General features: G+C 37.4%; 1 protein-coding gene across 24 annotated transcripts in view; it reads right to left on the minus strand.

Moving 5' to 3' along the window:
• The window catches only part of Tmem131 (Transmembrane protein 131), a 480,545-nt gene that overhangs the window by 84,813 nt on the left and 374,843 nt on the right, over window positions 1-20,889 (minus strand). For 10 of the 24 annotated variants that reach the window (XM_067092914.1, XM_067092911.1, XM_067092910.1 and 7 more), the window contains one exon: window positions 9,456-9,520. In XM_067092914.1, the coding sequence (XP_066949015.1) occupies window positions 9,456-9,520 (65 nt within the window). Of the gene's footprint in view, window positions 1-5,292; window positions 6,031-9,455; window positions 9,521-13,054; window positions 13,701-20,889 lie in introns of those variants that run through there. The other 14 variants (XM_067092899.1, XM_067092896.1, XM_067092895.1 and 11 more) reach the window with 4 other exon arrangements.

Below are 20,889 nucleotides of genomic sequence, written 5' to 3' on the forward strand. Positions count from 1 at the left end.
GATTCATTTACGCTAACTAGAAGCAAGAAAAGTGCTCTGAACTGAGTGAAATACGGCGAAATAAACTTACTGCCTGATCAATTGAAACTTACCACGTAATCGTTTTCTAAACTAAAACATTGATTGCTATGATCGCAATTTATAATACAAAAGCAATATAAGAATATATACAATATTATTGGATACAGTGAATTAAAGCATAACATTTTAAAAGATCCCTGGGAAAGATGGCATATTCGTAATGTTGATGTTTGTATAATACAAAATTAACATGTGAATGTAGAGTGCAGTATAATGTAGGCTAGGCTGCCGTACATGTATACGATATACCACAGTGTAGGCTAAGTTAATTCTTGTTTGTTATTCACATAATATCGTATTATATAAACATCAACATAACGAATATGCATCTTTTCCATGGATCTTTTAAAATGTTATGCTTGAATTCACTGTATCCAATAATATTGTATATATTCTTATACTGCTTTTGTATTATAAATTGGTTTGGAAATCGATTACGCGGTAAGTTTATTTCGCTGCATTTAACTCAGCTCAGGGCACTTTTCTTGCTTCTAGTTAGCGTAAATGAATCTCCAGATGCTTTATTTTTATGGGGGCAAGGTTATTTGTCGTTATACGAAGTGTTTTTAAGTCGAAATATAACTTAAATACGTCTCGTTGTGAAATTAACTACTTATTTTTTTCGTTAATAGATGACGCTGACCGTTTGGGGGCATGTTTGTTTTGTGTAAAAAAAATCATGATTCCGTTCGCTATTTTCACTTGATTTCATCATAATACGGGCTTTACGTATTTATCGTTTATCGGCGTAAAAATAGCAGCATTATGTGTTCTTCCATGTCCAGTAGTTTTGATTAAAATACTTTCTTTCCAATTTCAATTACGGTCGAGTTTCATCCATGTTGCCGATGCACGATACTTTATAGTCATTAGCAGCTTGAACATTGTTTTCTCAGCTTCAGCTACAACTTGCAGCTTAAATTTAGCAGTATATTTCCTTGCCGATCTTTTATCCATAGCGAATAAGGGTATAATGTAAAAATATATCAGTCCTATTCTACTTAACGTCATTTGTACTATAACTACTGTAATTGTTCACTACTGTACGATGGCTGAAATACAAGCAAAACGGCTGTTGTTATCCGATTCGGTTATAAGCACAACAGTTTCTCGTTCGGTTGTTTATGGCTGAACGCATTTACGCAAGAGTATAACGTTACCAACAATACTTTTATCATTCTCTTTTACTTTTTAACTAAAAGATGGGATAAAGAAATCGAGGAAAAGAAGTTGGTCTATTGTAATTTGGTCCCTCTCGCTGCCTGCATCAGCGCGAAACTTAAAAATATTTTATAAATATTGTCGTATCGTATTAACTGCTTACCCCATCACAAAATCGAATTATCATAACTTGAGCACTACCTGGGTACCTGAGTATTTTAATAGTTTTATCACAAAAAGTGCATTTACTCATGAAAATATGAAAATACAGTAATTAGTGAATATTTCTCAGTGAAAAATACCGCAAATGGGCGAATTTTCAGTGAATAATGTGTATGTATGTTCCATAGAGAAATCCGCGAATCGGTGAGTCCGCGAATGGGCGAGTCCGCGAGTAGGTGGGTCCGCGAATACGGGTGGTTTACTGTCTGCAGGTGTGGCAGTACAGCATTGGTGGTATGTAGATGGCTTTGATCCAGGTTAGTTGGAAAATGGGTTATTCCCTTGTGTTTTGGGTTGCGTTAGCTCCTGTCTGCGTCGAGTATGGTGGGTGTAGCCTATTTGCTGGAACACCTGCTTGAGAAGAGGCCCAAGGATTAGCTCATCAGTGAAATCCGGTTTCCAATGTCCTCCAGACAGGTTCATATACTTTAGAGCAGTGGTTCTTAACCTGTGGGGAATTCCCCACTGGTGGGGAATGGCGGAGTTGCCAAGTGGGGAATGACCGGTCGGACAGAAGAACCACTGTCTTGTTGTCACATTTCGTGAATTTGTTTCCACCCACAAATAATCGATAGTGCTTCAAAATTTAATGTTGACTTACTTTACAAATCACAACCATTTAAATGGCACAAAAAAGCAAAGCGTATATTTACGTATTAAAGTTAAACACTGCATGGGTTAAACTCGAATTTGTCAATGACCGATGCTTTGGTGGGAAATGGAGAGTTGGCTCACTGAAAAGTGGGGAATTGGAGAAAAAAGGTTAAGAACCCCTGCTTTAGAGAGTTCGGGGATTTTCGTAAATATTAGGGATAAAGGCCATACCATAAATTGGAGTGGTGCCTGGCTGGATTTTAAAAGTAGCTAACCATACAAAAGGACGATGCTGGAATCGGCCACCATCAGTCAAACCAACATTAAGAAACTGTCAGGACACTGGAAATCGGATTTCTCCGACGAGTTAATCCTCAGACCTCTTCACAAGCAGGCTTCCAGCGAATACGCCCTCCAGAAAGAAATAACGTATTTTCCATCCAACCCAGGTCAACGGTCATCTACGTACCACCAACGTCGTACTGCCACACCTGCTCCTGCCTTGTGTATATTCCTGTCACATCACTTGTCCATATTTCACCAGTGAACATGGATGCATGAGTATCTACAGTATATGGTTGCAATGTGTATTTAGTTTTCTCAGTTGTCTTTCCATCTTCATAGTATACTGTTAGATTACAGTAAAAGATATTCATATAGAGGCTATATATATATATATATATATATATATATATATATATATATATATATATATATATATATATATATATATATATATATATATATATATATATATATATATATATATATATATATATATATATATATATATATATATATATATATATATATATATATATATATATATATACATATACATACATATGAATATCTTTTATGTTTACACACACACACACATATATATATATATTTTATAGAGAAATACCGTATAGGCTATGCATATATGCTATATCAGACATATGGGCCTTTTTGTTACTTTTTTTCACATATAATTTCCAATTTGAACATTATACTTTTTTTTTTTATTTCAAAATGTCATTCTTGACAAGGGCTTGTTCATGCATTTTCATTTTTCAAAGTATTCATTTTGTTTTCCATATATGATTCTTTGTGCAGGTGTAGATTATGAACATTTATTTTCCTGAGGCAACCTCACAAGAAGATATAATACAGTAATAGATCCTGAAATGATACTTGAGGGCTTTGAACTATCTGAAAATCTGTTGCAATCTCATTTCAAATCTTCAAAATAAGTGGCAAAAGAACCTTATGTGTATCAATGTGCTTTCATTGGTGCACCAAGTGAATTCAACATCTTTTTTTGTTAAATAAATCCATTTACTAGCACATAACTTCTTATATAATTCATTATGTATATGAGTACTGCTCCGTCTAGACTGGGTAGAATGGCTTCAAAAGTTGCATCTTGCGACTAGTTCAAACGTGTCAGCATACGAAAACCAACCAGGGTAGTTGTGATGCCGAGAATGACAACACATTTCCTAGATAGAAATAAGCTTAAAGTGACCTTGGAAACCCCTTTACTGTATTAATTTATTCTTTATCAGGGCTGATACAGATCTTGAACATCCATCCACTGACACCACAGTACTTTGCTCTGGTTTTAAAAGATGCACATATTGTATCTGGAGAATGCACATACCAGTAGACATGCTACATATAATGATTATATAAAGTTATGTATATACAGGAGAGTCCTTAAAACCAAAATTATTTGTCTGTACTTTATAAGTAATTCCATATTTGCACAATTATGAGTACTCTATAAAAGAAATCCTGCCATGCCAGGAAATATCTTAGTTTACTTAGAAAAATTAGACAATTACATCGAAGTCCTGGTCCAACAAGGCAGTCACTGGAACATACAGTAGCGTTGTTCATGAGGCTCAGAAAATACAGTAAAGTACTCAGTGACTGTCACTTGAAAGTGCCACATTCTTTATTCACTTGACAATTTGGTGTCTTTTCAGGTGCAACATTGACGGACTCAGGTGGAAAAAGGCTACAATAAAGAATAATCTAGGCATTGGCAGTACTATATGCAGGTAATCCTCTGTAATATATTCCAAATAATCCTAAAATTCTGAATTTTTTTTCTCATAATACTCCGTCAACAGTACCCCCTTGATTACCCATCTCCACAAAAATATTTCGAAAAAGTCCATGGTGCGAAAATATGAGAAATATGGTAAAATTTAATTCCATTATTTCTGGAATGTTAAAACTATTCTTTACACAAAACTTTCCACTGAATTTATAACCCTTTTTAAACTGACAATGAAAGCAACAGATTTCCAACAAACTCACATTCCACCAAAGCTATTCAGATATCTGTAATATAACCCATCTTCTCTAAAAAGGCTTCCTTACTAATGATTTTTCTATTACTGTATAGAATGCTAAGCCACTAATTCTCAATTATTAAAATTTGCATGAGCACGTTATCGGAAAAGTGCAAGACACCCTGCACCATCAAGAGAGACAAAAATTTATTTTAAGATTATTATAAGATAGAACAGTGACACAGCTAGTATATACTGTCTTTTTATCTTACTGACTTACCACATGAATATTCATATACTGTACAGTAATGTTTTACCTATCTCTGAACTAATCATAATTCAGCTTTACTTTAAATTAAATATCCCTCCGTGCTAGATACGGTACATCTTTAAATCCCATAAAGCTCCAGACATACCCGATTAGCCTAAAAGGAGACATGAACTAAAAGGAGACATGAACAATGCATTGTGAGGCTTCCTGACTAACAAATACTTAACAAAAACACAACATCTACCCACAACCAAAACCGGCATCCCAGCTGGACATTATTATATAATAATCAGTTGCAGGCACCAGTATTAGGAGCACAAGCGGATGGAAATCTTTTTCTTTTTCTAAAGTGGGGCTTTGCAATAAGGATGGGGAGAACCACAAGGCAAAAGCATTGTAACGGAGGTAAATAATCATCTGACTAACAGGAATCATCAAAGCAAGGCTGAAAAATCAAATGGAGAAAGGTAGAGCACTGGTCTAAAAGTATCAGAAAACAAACGTGAGTATGGTAGTAGCAAAGGTAGAAGAAATAGTGATACAGTATTAAGGAGAGAAGGACCCACATAAGAAGTTAGTATTAAAAAGCTTTTAGATCTGATAAAGGCTCTGAGATCAAGCATAGCAGCATCATGATAATAACAATGTGATATGTGCTATGCACTTTTTTATGGATACCTTGGATGCTAACCACGGCAGTTGACCAGGGCAGTCCACTTGGGGTCGAGGCACACCATCACTGCCAATGTCCCAACAAAAATGATGCTTCCCTTCCTTATCACCATCATCCTCATCAACCGCCTCGTTAGGCTTACCCCAGACCCTAACACCAGCAGTAGCTGAGCACTCAATGCCAACTGGTGGTGGAGGGCAGAGGAGTTGCTCCTGGAAATCGAAGTCCCGGTGAACGTCGTCTAACACTGGAGGGTAGTTATCATACACAGAAAAAGTCTCATCAATAACTGTATAATGAAACCTGAGTTTCTCTGAATTAAGAGGTTTCTTCCTTGGGTCCCCAGCAAAAACTAAGTCTTTCTTCAGTTCATCAGGTACACATGGACTCTGCAATATCTCTTTCATAACAAGAGCTACACAGTCAGTTGTTCCTCGGGGTTCATCTTTTACGCAGACTCTAATAGGACACTCTCGTCTGTATGGGACAGATTGTGATGACAAATTAGCCTCGCCATCATCTTCCTCTCCTCCATACCGGGCAAGTAGCCGTAAACAAGCGACAGGTTCGAGCTGTCCCCCTTGATTATGATCACAATCTCTTAAGTCCAGCGCTGTTGACCGCGATAAGGATCCTTTCAATTTTGGACAAGGACTGCTTGGCAAACTGAAACTGGGTAGAGAATCCAACTTTTGACTGCAATGTTCAGCCAGAGTAGGTAGCATGTCCACAGCCACGAATTTCTGTACAGAAACTCAACCACTTAGTACCAACAATTAAAAAAAAAAAATTTCAAATGGTAAAATTTGACACAAAATGATACTTTAACTAGCCACGTGATGCCTCCCAACAACTGCATGTCTAAGTCTCAACCCTAAAACCTGAATTTCCTCAAATTAGCAATTGTAAATTACTGAAAAATATCTACTTTTGTATTTTAGTCACAATTTTAACTACTGTACTGATAAATCCATCTTATAAAAAAACAAGTAAGTGAGAGAGAGAGAGAGAGAGAGAGAGAGAGAGAGAGAGAGAGAGAGAGAGAGAGAGAGAGAGAGATCCAAATGTAGTTACTGACGTAGTGCCATTGATATCCACTCAACCAATTATTTTCCTGCTGCCCGATTCACCATGTCACAAAACTTTTTGTATGGGAACTACTTCACTTTACAAAATAGCTTTTTCAACTCCATATTTTCAATTGCAAAAACTACTACTGCTTCGTACTTGAGCACTTCATTCCTATCCAGAAACAAAACTAGTAATTTTATACTGCAGCGAAGCCTGTATATTTTGCTCTTCAAAGTCAAGAAACAGTACAATTTTAGCGATATTAAGAAAAACATTTCCACATGAGTAATCTCCCATTGTGCAATATAGCCAAATGAAGTTAAAACAATAGATCATCAAATTATTTCAAGGAACTCTTCCAAGGAAAAGGAAAACAGTCAAATCAAGAGCTTCTCAATCTAAGCCATTCACAAGAGAGTTTCCAGGGGGAATAATGAAAAGGCTACAAAAAAAAAGAAAGAAAGGGTACTTAAAGAAAAGAAGGAGAGCACGTGATGGGAATTCCCTGGCTAAGTCAATTAAAATTGGGTATCTGTGGGGAGTTTAGCAGCAAGAAAAATTACAAGCAGTTACTGGACTCTGGACTAACGTTCCACTCTAATAACCTATATATTGTGCTGCTTCATAGGGTATGACAATGACTACTAAAGATTTTTCATAAAAATGTATCAGAACAGCAAAGACATCTTTCGCAGACATTACAGTAATAGACAAGTCATAAAAGATATGAGGAACAATAAAAAGATAAGATCTGCTAATCATGAAACCAGAGAACTGGAGTGAATTCTTACTCCCTATAAGCATAAGACTCAATAAGTAACGTTACTGAACTTATCAATCTTAGGGAATCACAACAGGCTGTTGAACTTCACCTATCTGACATGTGTCATGTCCTGCCATTTAAGCTAAGGGCAGGGAGACAAACTTTAAAAAAAAAAAGTGAAGACTGAAATCGGGCTTCCATAAAGGATCAAGCTACATTATCAGAGGGAGGGGATCTAAAGTTAAGACCGAGTCAAAAAAAACATACAGCCTTTATGATTGCCTTAAAAGAGAAAGATCACCTCAATATATTTCAAAAAGGACAAACATGTTATACACATTTAAAACATTGTAAAAGTGTAAATAAATCTGAAATGCAGGTCGGCATTACAAACTGTAGCGGTAATGTCTACAGTTACATTAAGCATGTGTTTAAATGCTACTGAGACAAGTTCATTGCTGTACCTATTTTACAGGGACTGTATTATATACAGTAATTAATTCTAACTTCCATACTTTTGCATTCTGAGATGATAATGTCTCCTTCTCGTAATGTATGTAAAAACATTAGGCACAAGGTGCTGCAACAAGAACATGCTCCTTTGCTATTAGGACCTATGAGATAGCGAAAAACAAAGTTCATATCCTGAAATTACTATCGATTAGCAAGGACCATCGAATCAAAAGGAAAAACAGAGGGCCAATTACATGTGATGTAAAATCCATCCAGCTGTTACTATAAACAAGTGGATACAAACAAAATTACTTAAAATAAACACACATACAAAAGCATCTATAAACATGCGTTTGCCATCTATAAAAGGCTCTTTAACCATTCTCTCCATTTTTCAATCAAAATCCACTTTATTCTCACCAAAAGACTCATTCTCAAAGCCTTCCACTGTGTAGCTAGTCTATGAAAATCAATCAACTGCTTCACATTTCTGGCAAAAATACCTTTCATGCTCTACACTTCACTGCTGAATATGCTTTGGACATTTTCATAAAGCTTCTTACCTATATAGAGCCTATTGCTCATTTCACTTATATTTGTCAGGCTTTGCTTTCTTGTACTGGACACGTATGCAAAACTGACATTTTTTTCCCACTTCCTGTAGACCCAGACATCCTCCTAATGAGTTAACTGTCATGGGCTTAATTGTCATTGTGCATTTTCCAAAAATTGGGAAAGCTAAGTTAAGGAGGATCATACAAACAGCATTCAGACAAAGTACTAATCACACAATACACATACTAACACACACACACACGACATTGGAAGGGCGTGATAAAAATTCATAAATAATAATTCAAATTATTGCATGTACCAATGCTTGTATTAACTACAACATTGTTGTTTCAATTACAAATCTGAGGAAGTTGAAACCCCATAAATGAGTAGTAACATCAACAAGAATTATGCTCAAGACACTCATGTACATACAATAAAATCAAGTTCCACTTGATATTGTCATGGTAAATTCTTTGATGCAATCGTCATTACAGATAAACAAGATATCATTACTGAATTCTACGTTTATCATTAATCTTTTGAAATGTTTCTCTAAGTGGTTTTGCCAAAACAAAAACCTCTAGAATCATCTTAACATATGCATCTTAAAGCAAGTTTAATTACATTTTTTTTTATTAAAATGTGACGAAGTACCCATACAAAACAAATTTAATAATGTTTCATGTTTTCTGTATAATTTTTCCCAGTACTGGCTATTCAACAATACATAATTAACAGCAGGATTTTTCTCTTAAAATGTTCAAAGCTAAAGTTAATTGCTAACTCAAAATTTATTGAAAGCCTAATACAGCAGTGATCAGATAAACATATCCATGCCCAGGCTTTTAATGTCAAGCAATATGCTGTTCATTAAAGTGCAAAATAAAATTTTAAACTCAACAGATAACTGAAGTTTCCCAAGATTACGATTTAGCAATTCAATGTGAGCCTAAAATTCTAAAAACTTGTGCAGAAACACTAAGCAATTATCAGTCCAAAATATTTTCTCATTGAAAACAGCAAGCATCTACGAAGAACTGAAAGATTTTTACTTACATACTTCTAACAATATAAAAAAATAAAACAAAGCCTACTTAAAATAATTGGAAAACATAAAAAGAATTAAAAGGTTGAATAATGTGTGCTGTACTGTGCATGAAAAAAGAAAGATATTACACAACACTGAAATTCATAGAAAAATAAAACTACCTTTTCCTGAACTAAAGTGAGAGAACATTATTTTAACAACAAAATCTAAAATCTATGGTCAAGGATAATTAAAGACAAATATGATCAATAAACAAAGACAGAGTGGTAACCTACCTCATTCATATGTACGGCCACCCCGTCCACCAAATATTTGAGTTCATTATCGACTTGGATAAATGCTGCAAAAAGAGAAATAATGTCATAATCACATATAAATGAGCAGCAGACACATATAGATAAAATCACACACAAATTAATAAGATATTGACTAAAACTATGAAATCACAGTTATACAAACAGAAGAGCAGTTTAAGACATGAAAGTTGGTTCCTAAATAAAAAGTAACATATTACTAGAGGAAATTACGTTCACAGTAAAAATTCATTATTTACCTTAATATAAAGAGTAAAAAAAAATTATTTAGTCGCTAGATAGACTGCAAACTGGAAACACTGGCATTCCAAGCAAATAGTGGCTGAAGATGTGGTCTACATGATAGTCCCTTTCATTTGCAAATATCTCTACTGTATCACATTTTTAGTCTAACACAAAATCAAATCATCTAATGAATGCTAGAAGTCTCACTACAAGCGTTCAAAAGCATGACCTGCAAGTCATTCTAATATCCGGGCCAAGGAAAATATTTAAGTTCCTTGTGACTTCATTGCACGAAACGACGAAATTAAAACAAAATTTAATCCCAATAACGGAAAACAAAACTCAGATCTTTAAAAAAACTTATTTAGCTAAATTCACTGCTCTCGAACCGCATCATACGTATTAGCAATTCCATCTGCACATGTTATCTCATTGATAGCCAACTTCTTAGGTACATCAAGGGGAAATCACTTACCATCCTTCCTTGCTTTCGACCTAGCAATGCAACATACACGTCACTGAAGTGCTCAGGACATTGTGATTGCACAGGTGCTTGGGGACGAATCATTAGTATGTACCGTACGCAATTCGTTTCACTGTTTCGACCTTTTAAACGACTAACAAGTCTCTCTCTCTCTCTCTCTCTCTCTCTCTCTCTCTCTCTCTCTCTCTCTCTCTCTCAATGGATGTTGGATGTTGAATGTGAGCAGTCTTTAATATAAGAAGATAGATTTCGGAATATTTTCCTAAGAGATTAAAGTGAAACGCAACGTCCTTTGAGGCTACACACAAAATAAAATAAATTAAAAACTATTTTCGTTCAAAGAAAATTTATATGTTGTTTAATAAGCTTGTCTGTAACTGAAGATTTCAAAATAGTCGTTCAGCTTGGTATAAGCCATGAGAAATCCCTACTTCCGCAGCCCCACGCCCGTCGCAAAACAACTGCAATCAAGTTCCACACCAATTGTACGGATGATAATTAGTATGCCCTCTGCGTCACACGTTGTGTAGAGGTGGTGGTGGTGGTGATGATGACGACCATTGGTATTACACGACGCCGAGGGCAACCATGAGAGAACCAGGTATACCTGAGCATCAACAACACCAATAATATTTATTATTATTATTATTATTATTATTATTATTATTATTATTATTATTATTATTATTATTATTATTATTCGTAGCTGTAAAAATATTTACAACGACAAATTAAAAAGTCATTATTTTCCCAAGCAGATTTTCACACCACAGGATACCTGAGAGTAACGGGAAAACTGAGCTGTTCAGGTCTGTTCCTGATTTTTTCTTTGGAGAGAGAGAGAGAGAGAGAGAGAGAGAGAGAGAGAGAGAGAGAGAGAGAGAGAGAGAGAGAGAGAGAGACATCCCTAAAGCCACCTTCAATTTCGGAGCCTAAACGGACACGTCATTCCCCTATTTCCCGATCCCCGTATGTGGGTAGTGCCATCAGTGCACCTCATGCGGTGCACTGTAGGCATTACTTGAGGTTCTTTGCAGTGTGCCTTCGGTCCCTAGCCGCAACCCTTTTCATTCCTTTTACAGTACCTCTGTTCATATTCTCTTTCTCCCATCTTATTTTCCACCCTCTCCTAATAATTGTTTCATAGTGCAACTGCGATGTTTTCCTCCTGTTACACCTTTAAAACCTTTCGACTATCAATTTCCGTTTCAGCGCTGAATGACCTCATAGGTCCCAGCGCTTGGCCTTGGGCCGAAATTTTATATTCCTTCCTCCTTATTTCCCGACAAGCAGTTCACTTACTCTTCAGTCACGATCCCACTTTCCAAGTTCAGATCTTGAGAGTCTCTAAGGGTTGTTAGCTGGAGTCCGTGCAAGCACAAAGCCTCCTCCATTCAACAACAGGTGGAGCGAGAAAAACAAGAAAAGGAGGAGGGCAATGGCCTTGATCAAACAAATGGTTGGAAATGTTTCACATACGGCGCCGCTCTCATCTGTCACAATCACACTACGTGAGAAAGCCGGAGTTAACCGCTTTCCCAGCTGATGCTGAAGTTACGTTAAAAAAATCCAATGTTTGCCGCTGATCAAATACCCATTTACGCGATCCACACCGCCTCAGAAAGGGAAGCCATCAAACAATTCAGATTATGTTTGCAACTATCCTGCCTTTCAAGGATATCCTTATGCGGAACAGAAATGTTGAGCAGATGGTGAGTAACAGCAGTGTTATTTAGGGCTTAGCTCACTAAATTACTTGGGCTGATCTCTTATCTTCGGGATAGGGCTAGTTGATAAAAGTTATGCTTTTATTTCAACTATCATCTTTACAAACAAAAACGATAAAGGCGACTGCAAATACAAGTGTAACTATGAGCAAAATACTCTGAAAGGTTTACGCATCCTATCAGTAAATGGGAAATGCTAGTTCCTCAATGCTAACTAAGATTTCTTGAATTCAGTTTCGACGCAATTAAAATAAAATCATATGCCCAACCAAGCCATGGCAATTTGATCCCTATGTCTAACAGAAACATGAAGGACGGAAAGGGGCAAATGTAACCCGCAAGGAAGCTAAAGCACAGGATTAATAGAGAGAGAGAGAGAGAGAGAGAGAGAGAGAGAGAGAGAGAGAGAGAGAGAGAGAGAGAGAGAGACAAAATAACTAACAAACAATACTCATTTACTAAGTCATCAAGTGCGAAAGCTACTATTTGAGGTGTCATTTCCTTATGTCAACATCCACTGAGGACAATTTAAGTCAAAACATTCTACTTGCAAAATTGAGTGGGATAGCTCAAGGCCAGATGTCAAAGTGGGCCAACGAAAGAGAGCATTAATGGAAAAATATAGAATTAAGAAAAAAGGAGCAGAGCCACAGGCTTTGCATTGCAGCGATGACGCTCAGGATCAAGTTAAAAGAGGACCTGGTGTTTAGAAGAAAAGATCGAGTATATGTAAAGGTCGAGTAATGAGTGAAAGCAATATACTGTATATTCCACAAGTGTACATATACTCCGCACGTGGAATATATGCGCGCACTCAACTAAACTTTACTACACAGACACACACAAACACAAAAGTTGAGTACTAATTCAAAAGTCAATTACCAAATACATACAAATTTTAAGTGAAGGCTTGGTACGTATAGTGGCCAATTAAATGCACACATTACAAAGTAAGTCTAAGCAAACAAACGACAAGAAATCCAGGCATGGATTAATTAACGACAATTTGTCTTATAATGAATTATTACCTTTATAATTACGAATTCAATGAAAACGATCTTATATACAAAAATCTTCAATTACACCTGATAATGATCAACAATTGGTCGTTTCATAATACGTACGACGAGAATAAGAGTGGATGCGATTTCCTTGCAGGGACCACACGGTCAGGTTAGGACTGCCGTTACCCTTCCTTCTGATCCCTCCACCGTTCACGCTCCTCAAGCCAGACTCGGCGGGGTTCGTAATAGCCCATGCCTGAGCATTTGAGATGTGGAAATCGAGATCCAGGTCTTTCCATCGTGGCTTATGAAGGCCGTGCTGCTTTACGTACCTCCTGGGAGGAGGAGTAGGAAGAGGTCGCTGCACGACGTTGCACCTCTGACATGCGCAAGAGCATCCTCTCGTGGCACGAGAGGGCGATGCTTCCTGGGCGAACCAAGTCACCAGAATAAAGGCTACGAGCGAACTTCTTCCAACCATGACTTTCAAGGTTTTCGTAAATGCTATCACTACAGTTCACGGCGGGTTAAAACATTAATATCACTACAATTCACAAGCAGAAAAACTACGTTTACTTAAGCGAGATTTGGCAAAAAAAGAACACACGCGTTTTATTACCATAATATTATATAAAATTCGCAGTATCTCTGAACGCACTTCTTTTCAATGGCTACTGATTTCTTTCTTTTCTTATTGAAAGGTTCCTTGAATGAAGGTATCCACTCCGTCATCCACTTTTCCAAAAACAATTTCATAATACAATTTCTACAGTGCAAGGCAAGGGAAGAGTGAGTCAACAAGTATGCATTATTTAACAAGAGTACGACCTCATGGGTGTTACAATTTAAGACAAACTGTTATCCGTCATACAAGAGAGGGTAATACAAATGTAATAAAAAAACAAACTACTAACAGAAAAAGGTAAAGGATAAACAATAATTTCAATACTGAAATATAAGGTAAATATTTAAGTATAACTAAGAATCATAAGACAAGTGGCGGGAAAATACTATCGATCGTATGAGAATCATAAAAAAAATTGCTAGCCTCATAGATTAAACCAATAAAAATAGTACCTGCAATCTGAAATCTGATAGACTGGGCATACCATGACAGATGTGTCCAGATTTCATGCCCACTTTTAAACTAAACTGCACAACAATGTCTAAGTGTGAAGGAGAAATATCTCCCAAATCTAACATTCCAGGTTACGCCATTGTTCTGTCTTTAGATGATAGTTCGAAAGGGTTCTAATTGTTTTGTCAAGTCAACCTTCACACAATAAAAAGGTAATTTCCTTAAAAGTCACACGAAAGTCAAGTCAATACTGTTAAAAATACCAAATCCTAAAAATAATTTGTACTTTTCCTAGGATACGAACCATAGCTTTCATATATAATTGGTGTTCCTCGCGCAAGGCGCACTTAGGCTCTCACTGACTAACTAGGAAATGCAAAATCCTATTAGGTAGGCCTGTGATTCACGCGACATGAGACGACCTACCTCGCCCATTGTGTGAATCAGCCTGCTCTCAGTTCCATAGAATTGGGAGAGATCGGAACTACGAGGGGCGGCAAAGGAGGGTAAATTCCTTTATGAAAGCTATGATTTGTATCCTATGAAAAATGCAAATTATGTTTAAAATTTGGTATTTGTTTCTATGGGAATACGAGCTTACACTTTCATAAACAGAACCCCCATGTTAGAGCCGCTAGCCGGTAGGAGTGCCCTGGCAATGCCAGAATTGCCCAAACAGATACCTTACTGGCAGTGCCAGAATTGCCCAAACAGATACCTTACTGGCTGTGCCAGAGTTGCCCAAACAGACACCTTCACTGTCTCAGGTCACCTCTCACACTTGAAGCTAAGATCCCATCCTGGGAGGGGAGGGGGTTGTATCAGGTACCTACCCAATTCTGGGGACTCAACACTCCCAAACCACCAGCTGGACTGCTACTGCTGGGCTTGGGGTGAAGGTATGCAGGGACTTAGGTGCCAGGTTCTGGAGGTAGAATGATATGAACGTCGATTGTCTCTTCCAGATGCCCGCCTTCAGGACCTGCAAGACGGCGTGGTTCTTCCCAGGGTCATCCCTCCTTCCTTCATGGTCTCGTAAAGGCATGACAATTACTTTTCTGAGCCAGAGGGAGATGGTGTTCTTCAAGACCTTTTTATTTCTTCCTGCACTAATGAACAGCCTCTTACATGCCTCTCTCAAGACACTGATATTTTGGGGAGGGGAATGTTTCTTGCTCGTATTAGCCAGACCTCTCTCTCTCTCTCTCTCTCTCTCTCTCTCTCTCTCTCTCTCTCTCTCTCTCTCTCTCTCTCTCTCTCTCTACCAATGTGGAAGACGATGGCAGGGGAGACTGGGAAACAGCTGTGTCTCACCCTGCTGCCATGTGCTGGAGACAATGATGAGAGGCTGGGGGAGGTCACTTGATGCAGCCGCCTTTTCATTCTGTTCGTTCTTGACCAGACAGGCCAACACCTCATTCACTGCGTCCTTCACAACAGGTTCCTTGGCAACAAATGAAGGAGGGGAGGCCAGGACTGCTGGAGGGGTTACTAAAGGAAGCAATCTCAGCATAGGGGAAACTACAGGGGGCAAGGGAGAAGGACTGAGAGTTGCTTCCCTTGAAGAAATAGGGCCCTTCTTTCCATGCCTCTTCTCATATAAAGCCCACTGAGGGGTCTGCCAACCCACACTCTCATCACAAGTGACCTCACTAGAACACTTTCCTCCGACAGGAGATGCACACCAAATGAGTGTCTATTGTTATTGGGGACATAAAATTGCTTCAAGGCTTGTCCTTTCCATCACAACACCTACCCAGGCTTATTCTCCGCCATGGTAAATGTGAATCACTACACACAGGGGCCTGAACATGTGGCTAGTGCACCACGAACACCACAAACAGAGGGAGACCACATGGCTAGCACACCACGCACAAAAGAAACACACACTGGGCCCTCAACCCCTTCAAAATTCTTTCAAATTCTGAAAGTTCTGGGCTACAGGAGGCACACTATAATAGAAAGGCAATGACCTTGCAGAGGATCAATGGAAATAATGCAAAGACACATGGCAAGCACAAGAAAAAATCTCTGCATCTAAGGAGGAAGCATGCAGTAACATCAGGAAGCAAGCGTGATTGAGAACACAGAGGATGAGGTAGGCCACCTCAGGCCACGTGACTTACAGGACTACTTCACAGGATTTTGTTTTTTTCTAGTTAGCAGTGACAGCTGGTGTGCGCCTTACACAAAGATACCATTTAGGAAAGCACAGGTTCGTGTTTCCATGGGAAAAATTAACAAATGCATGGTACAGTGGATTTCTCTCGATCATAATGTCCAATTTCAGTTAGGGCTACACAAGATAACAGGGAAACGGGTTAGCTATCCCACAGGCCTCTACGCTTGAAACATAAGGACATTCCTTGAGAAAGGTCAGATTTCATTTGTTTATTTTCTGAAAATTGTCCAACATCCCATCATGATATTGTTGACGATCTGGCAGCCACAGTCATCATTGTCCCCTTCAGCATTTCAACTGCTTTGACATATAATGACACTAGTCTGGCCCTGTTGGAACCTGTACAGTAAGATGAAAAGAAATAAGCTGCACCATGCATCAGTCAATTTTACTGACAGCACTCAGTATGGGTTACAAGGAAGCTATTCTAATTTTCTGAATTTTGACAACATGAAACAACTCAAAACCTTCCTAAACAAAACAAAAAAAATGTAGGGGTGGGTGAGTTTAATCTAGGGCTGGGCTAAGACATACTAAATCAACAACTATGGCATCTGTAGTTGGGTGGCTGCGGCTGCTGCTGCTGCTGCTACTACTACTATAGTTAGGTATCGCAAGGCAAAAAAGACAATTTACGTGAATGTGTTCATCTCCATGTGTTGAATTTGGCCTGTTTGTCTAGAGTAAGCTCATTTACATGTATCATCAAACCATGGCTGGTCATTTGTCATAATCTTGATAACCTTTCTTGTGACATACGTTACCAAAATAGCCATCACCTTATCATTCAACTTCCTCTTGGGATTTGGACCAGATATAGCATATTAAGAGCCAGATAACTTCAATAATGCATTCTCAATTGGCTCTACATTTCAACCAGACCGTTTTTCCAATGACGGCATTAGGAATATACTGACTGACAGACGTCTAACTCAATAGCACAATGAAATGATCAGAAGTACCTATATACTCACAGACCTTGGACTTAACAATAGCTGGAACATACAAGAATATGAGGTCTAATCTATTACCAGAAATATGCATGGGTTCCTAAATTAACTAGACAAAATCAGATGATACACAGAGATCGAGAGCAGACTGGCCAAACTGATCATTGGAATTTGAATTATGCCACTTGCCGTGCTTGGCATTACAGTCCCTACAAATTACAAGTGAAGCTTTTGGTCCTGTGCCTGACCCATAGTAATCCTCTCCAAGAGACAGTCCTCTACGGAGTCATCAATATTTAGATTACGGCAGAGAGCAAATACATAAACAATGTAGAACTTACTAAAAAATCTTTAAAAAAAAGAACTTCATGGTAACTAGCTTATACTGTGCCTAGGTCACCATCGTTATTACAGATTTAATTTAGTTTGATTCAATTTTAAGAAATTTGGTCTGTCAAACCAAGCACTGAGGCACTTTCAGCCATCCCGTGCTTATGACAGTGAAAAAAGGGAGTTGGATGGTGGCTGGACAGCAAGACAGAGATCAGAAAATAAAAGGGAGCCAAACACACGGATTTCAAGGTGGAACTCGGAGAAATCCCCACAGCTGCACTAAGCAGCAGTAGTTAAGAGGCTGGACAGCAAGACTGAAGAAAGGAAGCATGAATGGGGGTAAAGTAGAAGACTAAAAAGTGGATGCGACTATATGCCGAAGGGGCACTGCAGTGCACCACGGGAGGTACACTGACAGCTCTACCCATTCAACTTCGTAATGACAGCGAAATAATTGAATAGTTTTTCTGCATTCAGTGTTTTACATTGAGAATAAAGAACAAACAAACTCGATACTTGCCGCTTTTGTCAATGAAGTAAACAATCTATGAGACTGCAGACTGGGATGTGGAATATTTTAAACAGAACAAAAATAATGTGAAAATATGAATTACAAAAACACAATTAAGGCTATTATATAAATGACAAAGGAAAAATGAAAAGAACTTAAGAGTTTGCCCGATAAATCGGAGTAAATTGATGCCCAAAGAATTCGGGTTCATAGAAAATGTTACGGATACAAAAAATAAATAAATAAATAAACAATAATAATAATAATTACGAAAAACAATAAATACGTTAAAGTTACTGATTTTCCCAACGCAGAACGAATACAAGAGGACTTTGAATGATTTTCCAATTACTGAATTACAGATCCCTTTGAATCCGCAATACAGAATAAGCACGAAAGGGATTTGACCTTGCTTACATCACTTTGTTTCACTTCGTTTGGTTTTATATACAGCCCTCCACAGGGATGATTCCCTCTCTGGCGGGCCCTTGTACGTCTTCAAAATAGGAGTCTTCAGTTCTTTTTTAAATTTGCTTTCTTCTTGTATGATCTTTACTTCACGCGGTATTTTGTTGTTTAGTCTTGGTGCGCAAAACTATAACAACAGGGATTTAATTAATACGAGAGGTCGTTGAATTTCTAAACAAAACAAAGACTGCACAAAAAATTAGCATTAGTTCCAACAAGGAGGGTTTTGAGTTGACCTGTTCGGAAGAAAAAGTCATATTTGAGGATACATTCCTTGGTATGGTGTATCACTAATGAAATATACATATGAAGTACGAATACTAACAAATTTTTTCAAGAGATATTCTATCAAATACACAGGAAAACAAAAGTATTAAAACCCTAATTAGTTTACAGTCACAGTAATCACGCTCACAAGACACTACAAATGACTCCATGGGTATGGTTATTTAGCTGTTCACTCAACACTACACCAGACCTTTCACGACCTATCGTCACCACGGCTTCAGTTAGGTCCGACAGAAATAGTTCAAGTTCCTTTTCAGAGCTTCAACAGTACGATCACCTGCGAAAGCAGCACATGACTATGCTTTCCATTTTTTTTTTACGCTGACTGTAGTTAAGCGCTTATCCTTAAGTATACCTTAGTTTAACCAGATCACTGAGCTGATTAACAGCTCTCCTAGAGCTGGCCCGAAGGGTTAGACTATATGGAGTACGTATCTACAGAAACGCAGACATTTCAGTAGAAGTCCTCGGTTTTGCAGAGTACCATAACTTAACACAGCCACGCACTGATTTGCACAGCAACACCAAATCCTTGACAATCTTTCGTCTATTTATTTGTGAACATCTCAAGGGTGTGTATTACTCGTGTGTATAAAAGCTTAGCCGCACGAACATTAAAAACGGAAGAACGCATACTGCGAACAATTTCATCGCCCATGAAAACCTTGTGTGCTAGATAAGGACGCGAACAGGTGTTGTACGACCTGCTCTCCAATTCGGGCCAAGCTACCTAATAGTCGGTACGCCTTACGATCCCAATAAAACACGTGGTTCACAACCAACTCTCTCTCTCTCTCTCTCTCTCTCTCTCTCTCTCTCTCTCTCTCTCTCTCTCTCTCTCTCTCTCTTCTGCAGCTGTCATCAGTGGCATATATATGAAAAACCATATTAATATATAAACTAGTTTTTTAAGATAAGTTCGTAAATGCGGTCCATCTTTATTTGCTTATAATACGGGACCTTTGTTGGTAAAAGTTCAATCAGTTATCATATTAACAGATGAAGCATATTTCTCTTTCAAGCCAATGATAAGGAACTTGCAACAAGCATATTGAAGTTAATAATGTACCACTAAACCCTTCCACATGCATAAAGACACGGGTACTGCACTAATCAACATAAAACTGCCACATAAATTGTCTTTTAAAAGCCACTTGAAAGTCATTCCCCTTCGCAAACTATGATCAACTTATATTCTCACACTAACAAATTTCAATTTATCGTTTTGACAATGAATTTTCGACAAAGGAAAAAATATTACATTTTCGGTTTTCCAAGCTAATTTCTACCAAGTGTGTCAGCTGATTACAACTTCCCACAGTCTCTACCCACAGTAAGTAACCTTGGAATAAACACTTGTCAACCGCCACTGGGTAAGATCTATTTACAAAACTGATGTAAAGAGGTTAAAGTTACCGAATGCAAAGTAATCAGGCTGCTGCTCGCAGATATACAATGCGTAGTACACTGGGATGTTACACATTGTGAATGATTTTGGGTAAATATACTAAACTTGAAACTATATAAGATTACCAGTGAATATGCATGAACACCAGAAAGATTGGTAATAAAAGTTATCATAACCTATTTTTGTTCGACTTAAGAGTTTTTCTTTAGTAGCCATGCAAGACTGCGGGTAAAACATTCACCGAACCTACAAACATACGTACATATATAATTATAATTATATATACATACATACATACATATATATATATATATATATATATATATATATATATATATATATATATATATATATATATATATATATATATATATACACACATACATACATATGGATGCATAGTGCCATCATCCGCTTTATTCTCCACTTAATATAAATATGCAAACAACATTTAAAAAAAATTGGGGAAACGTTTATCTAAATCCATGAAAATAAAACAAGAATATTGAAATATATTTTGCCGTAAAACCCTCTTAATTCGACTATTATTATTATTATTATTTATTATTATTATTATTATTATTATTATTATTATTATTATTATTATTATTATTATTATTATTCAACATGTGAACAGCAGCGGACACAAGTCTCTTAACATGCTAAGTATGCTTTAGAATGGCCTTGATAAATGTCATAAAAAAACATAAAATAGAAACTCAAAGAAATTCAAAGTA

The sequence above is a fragment of the Macrobrachium rosenbergii genome, chromosome 49 (genome assembly GCF_040412425.1).
Source record: "Macrobrachium rosenbergii isolate ZJJX-2024 chromosome 49, ASM4041242v1, whole genome shotgun sequence".
In the NCBI taxonomy this organism is placed as follows: domain Eukaryota; kingdom Metazoa; phylum Arthropoda; class Malacostraca; order Decapoda; family Palaemonidae; genus Macrobrachium; species Macrobrachium rosenbergii.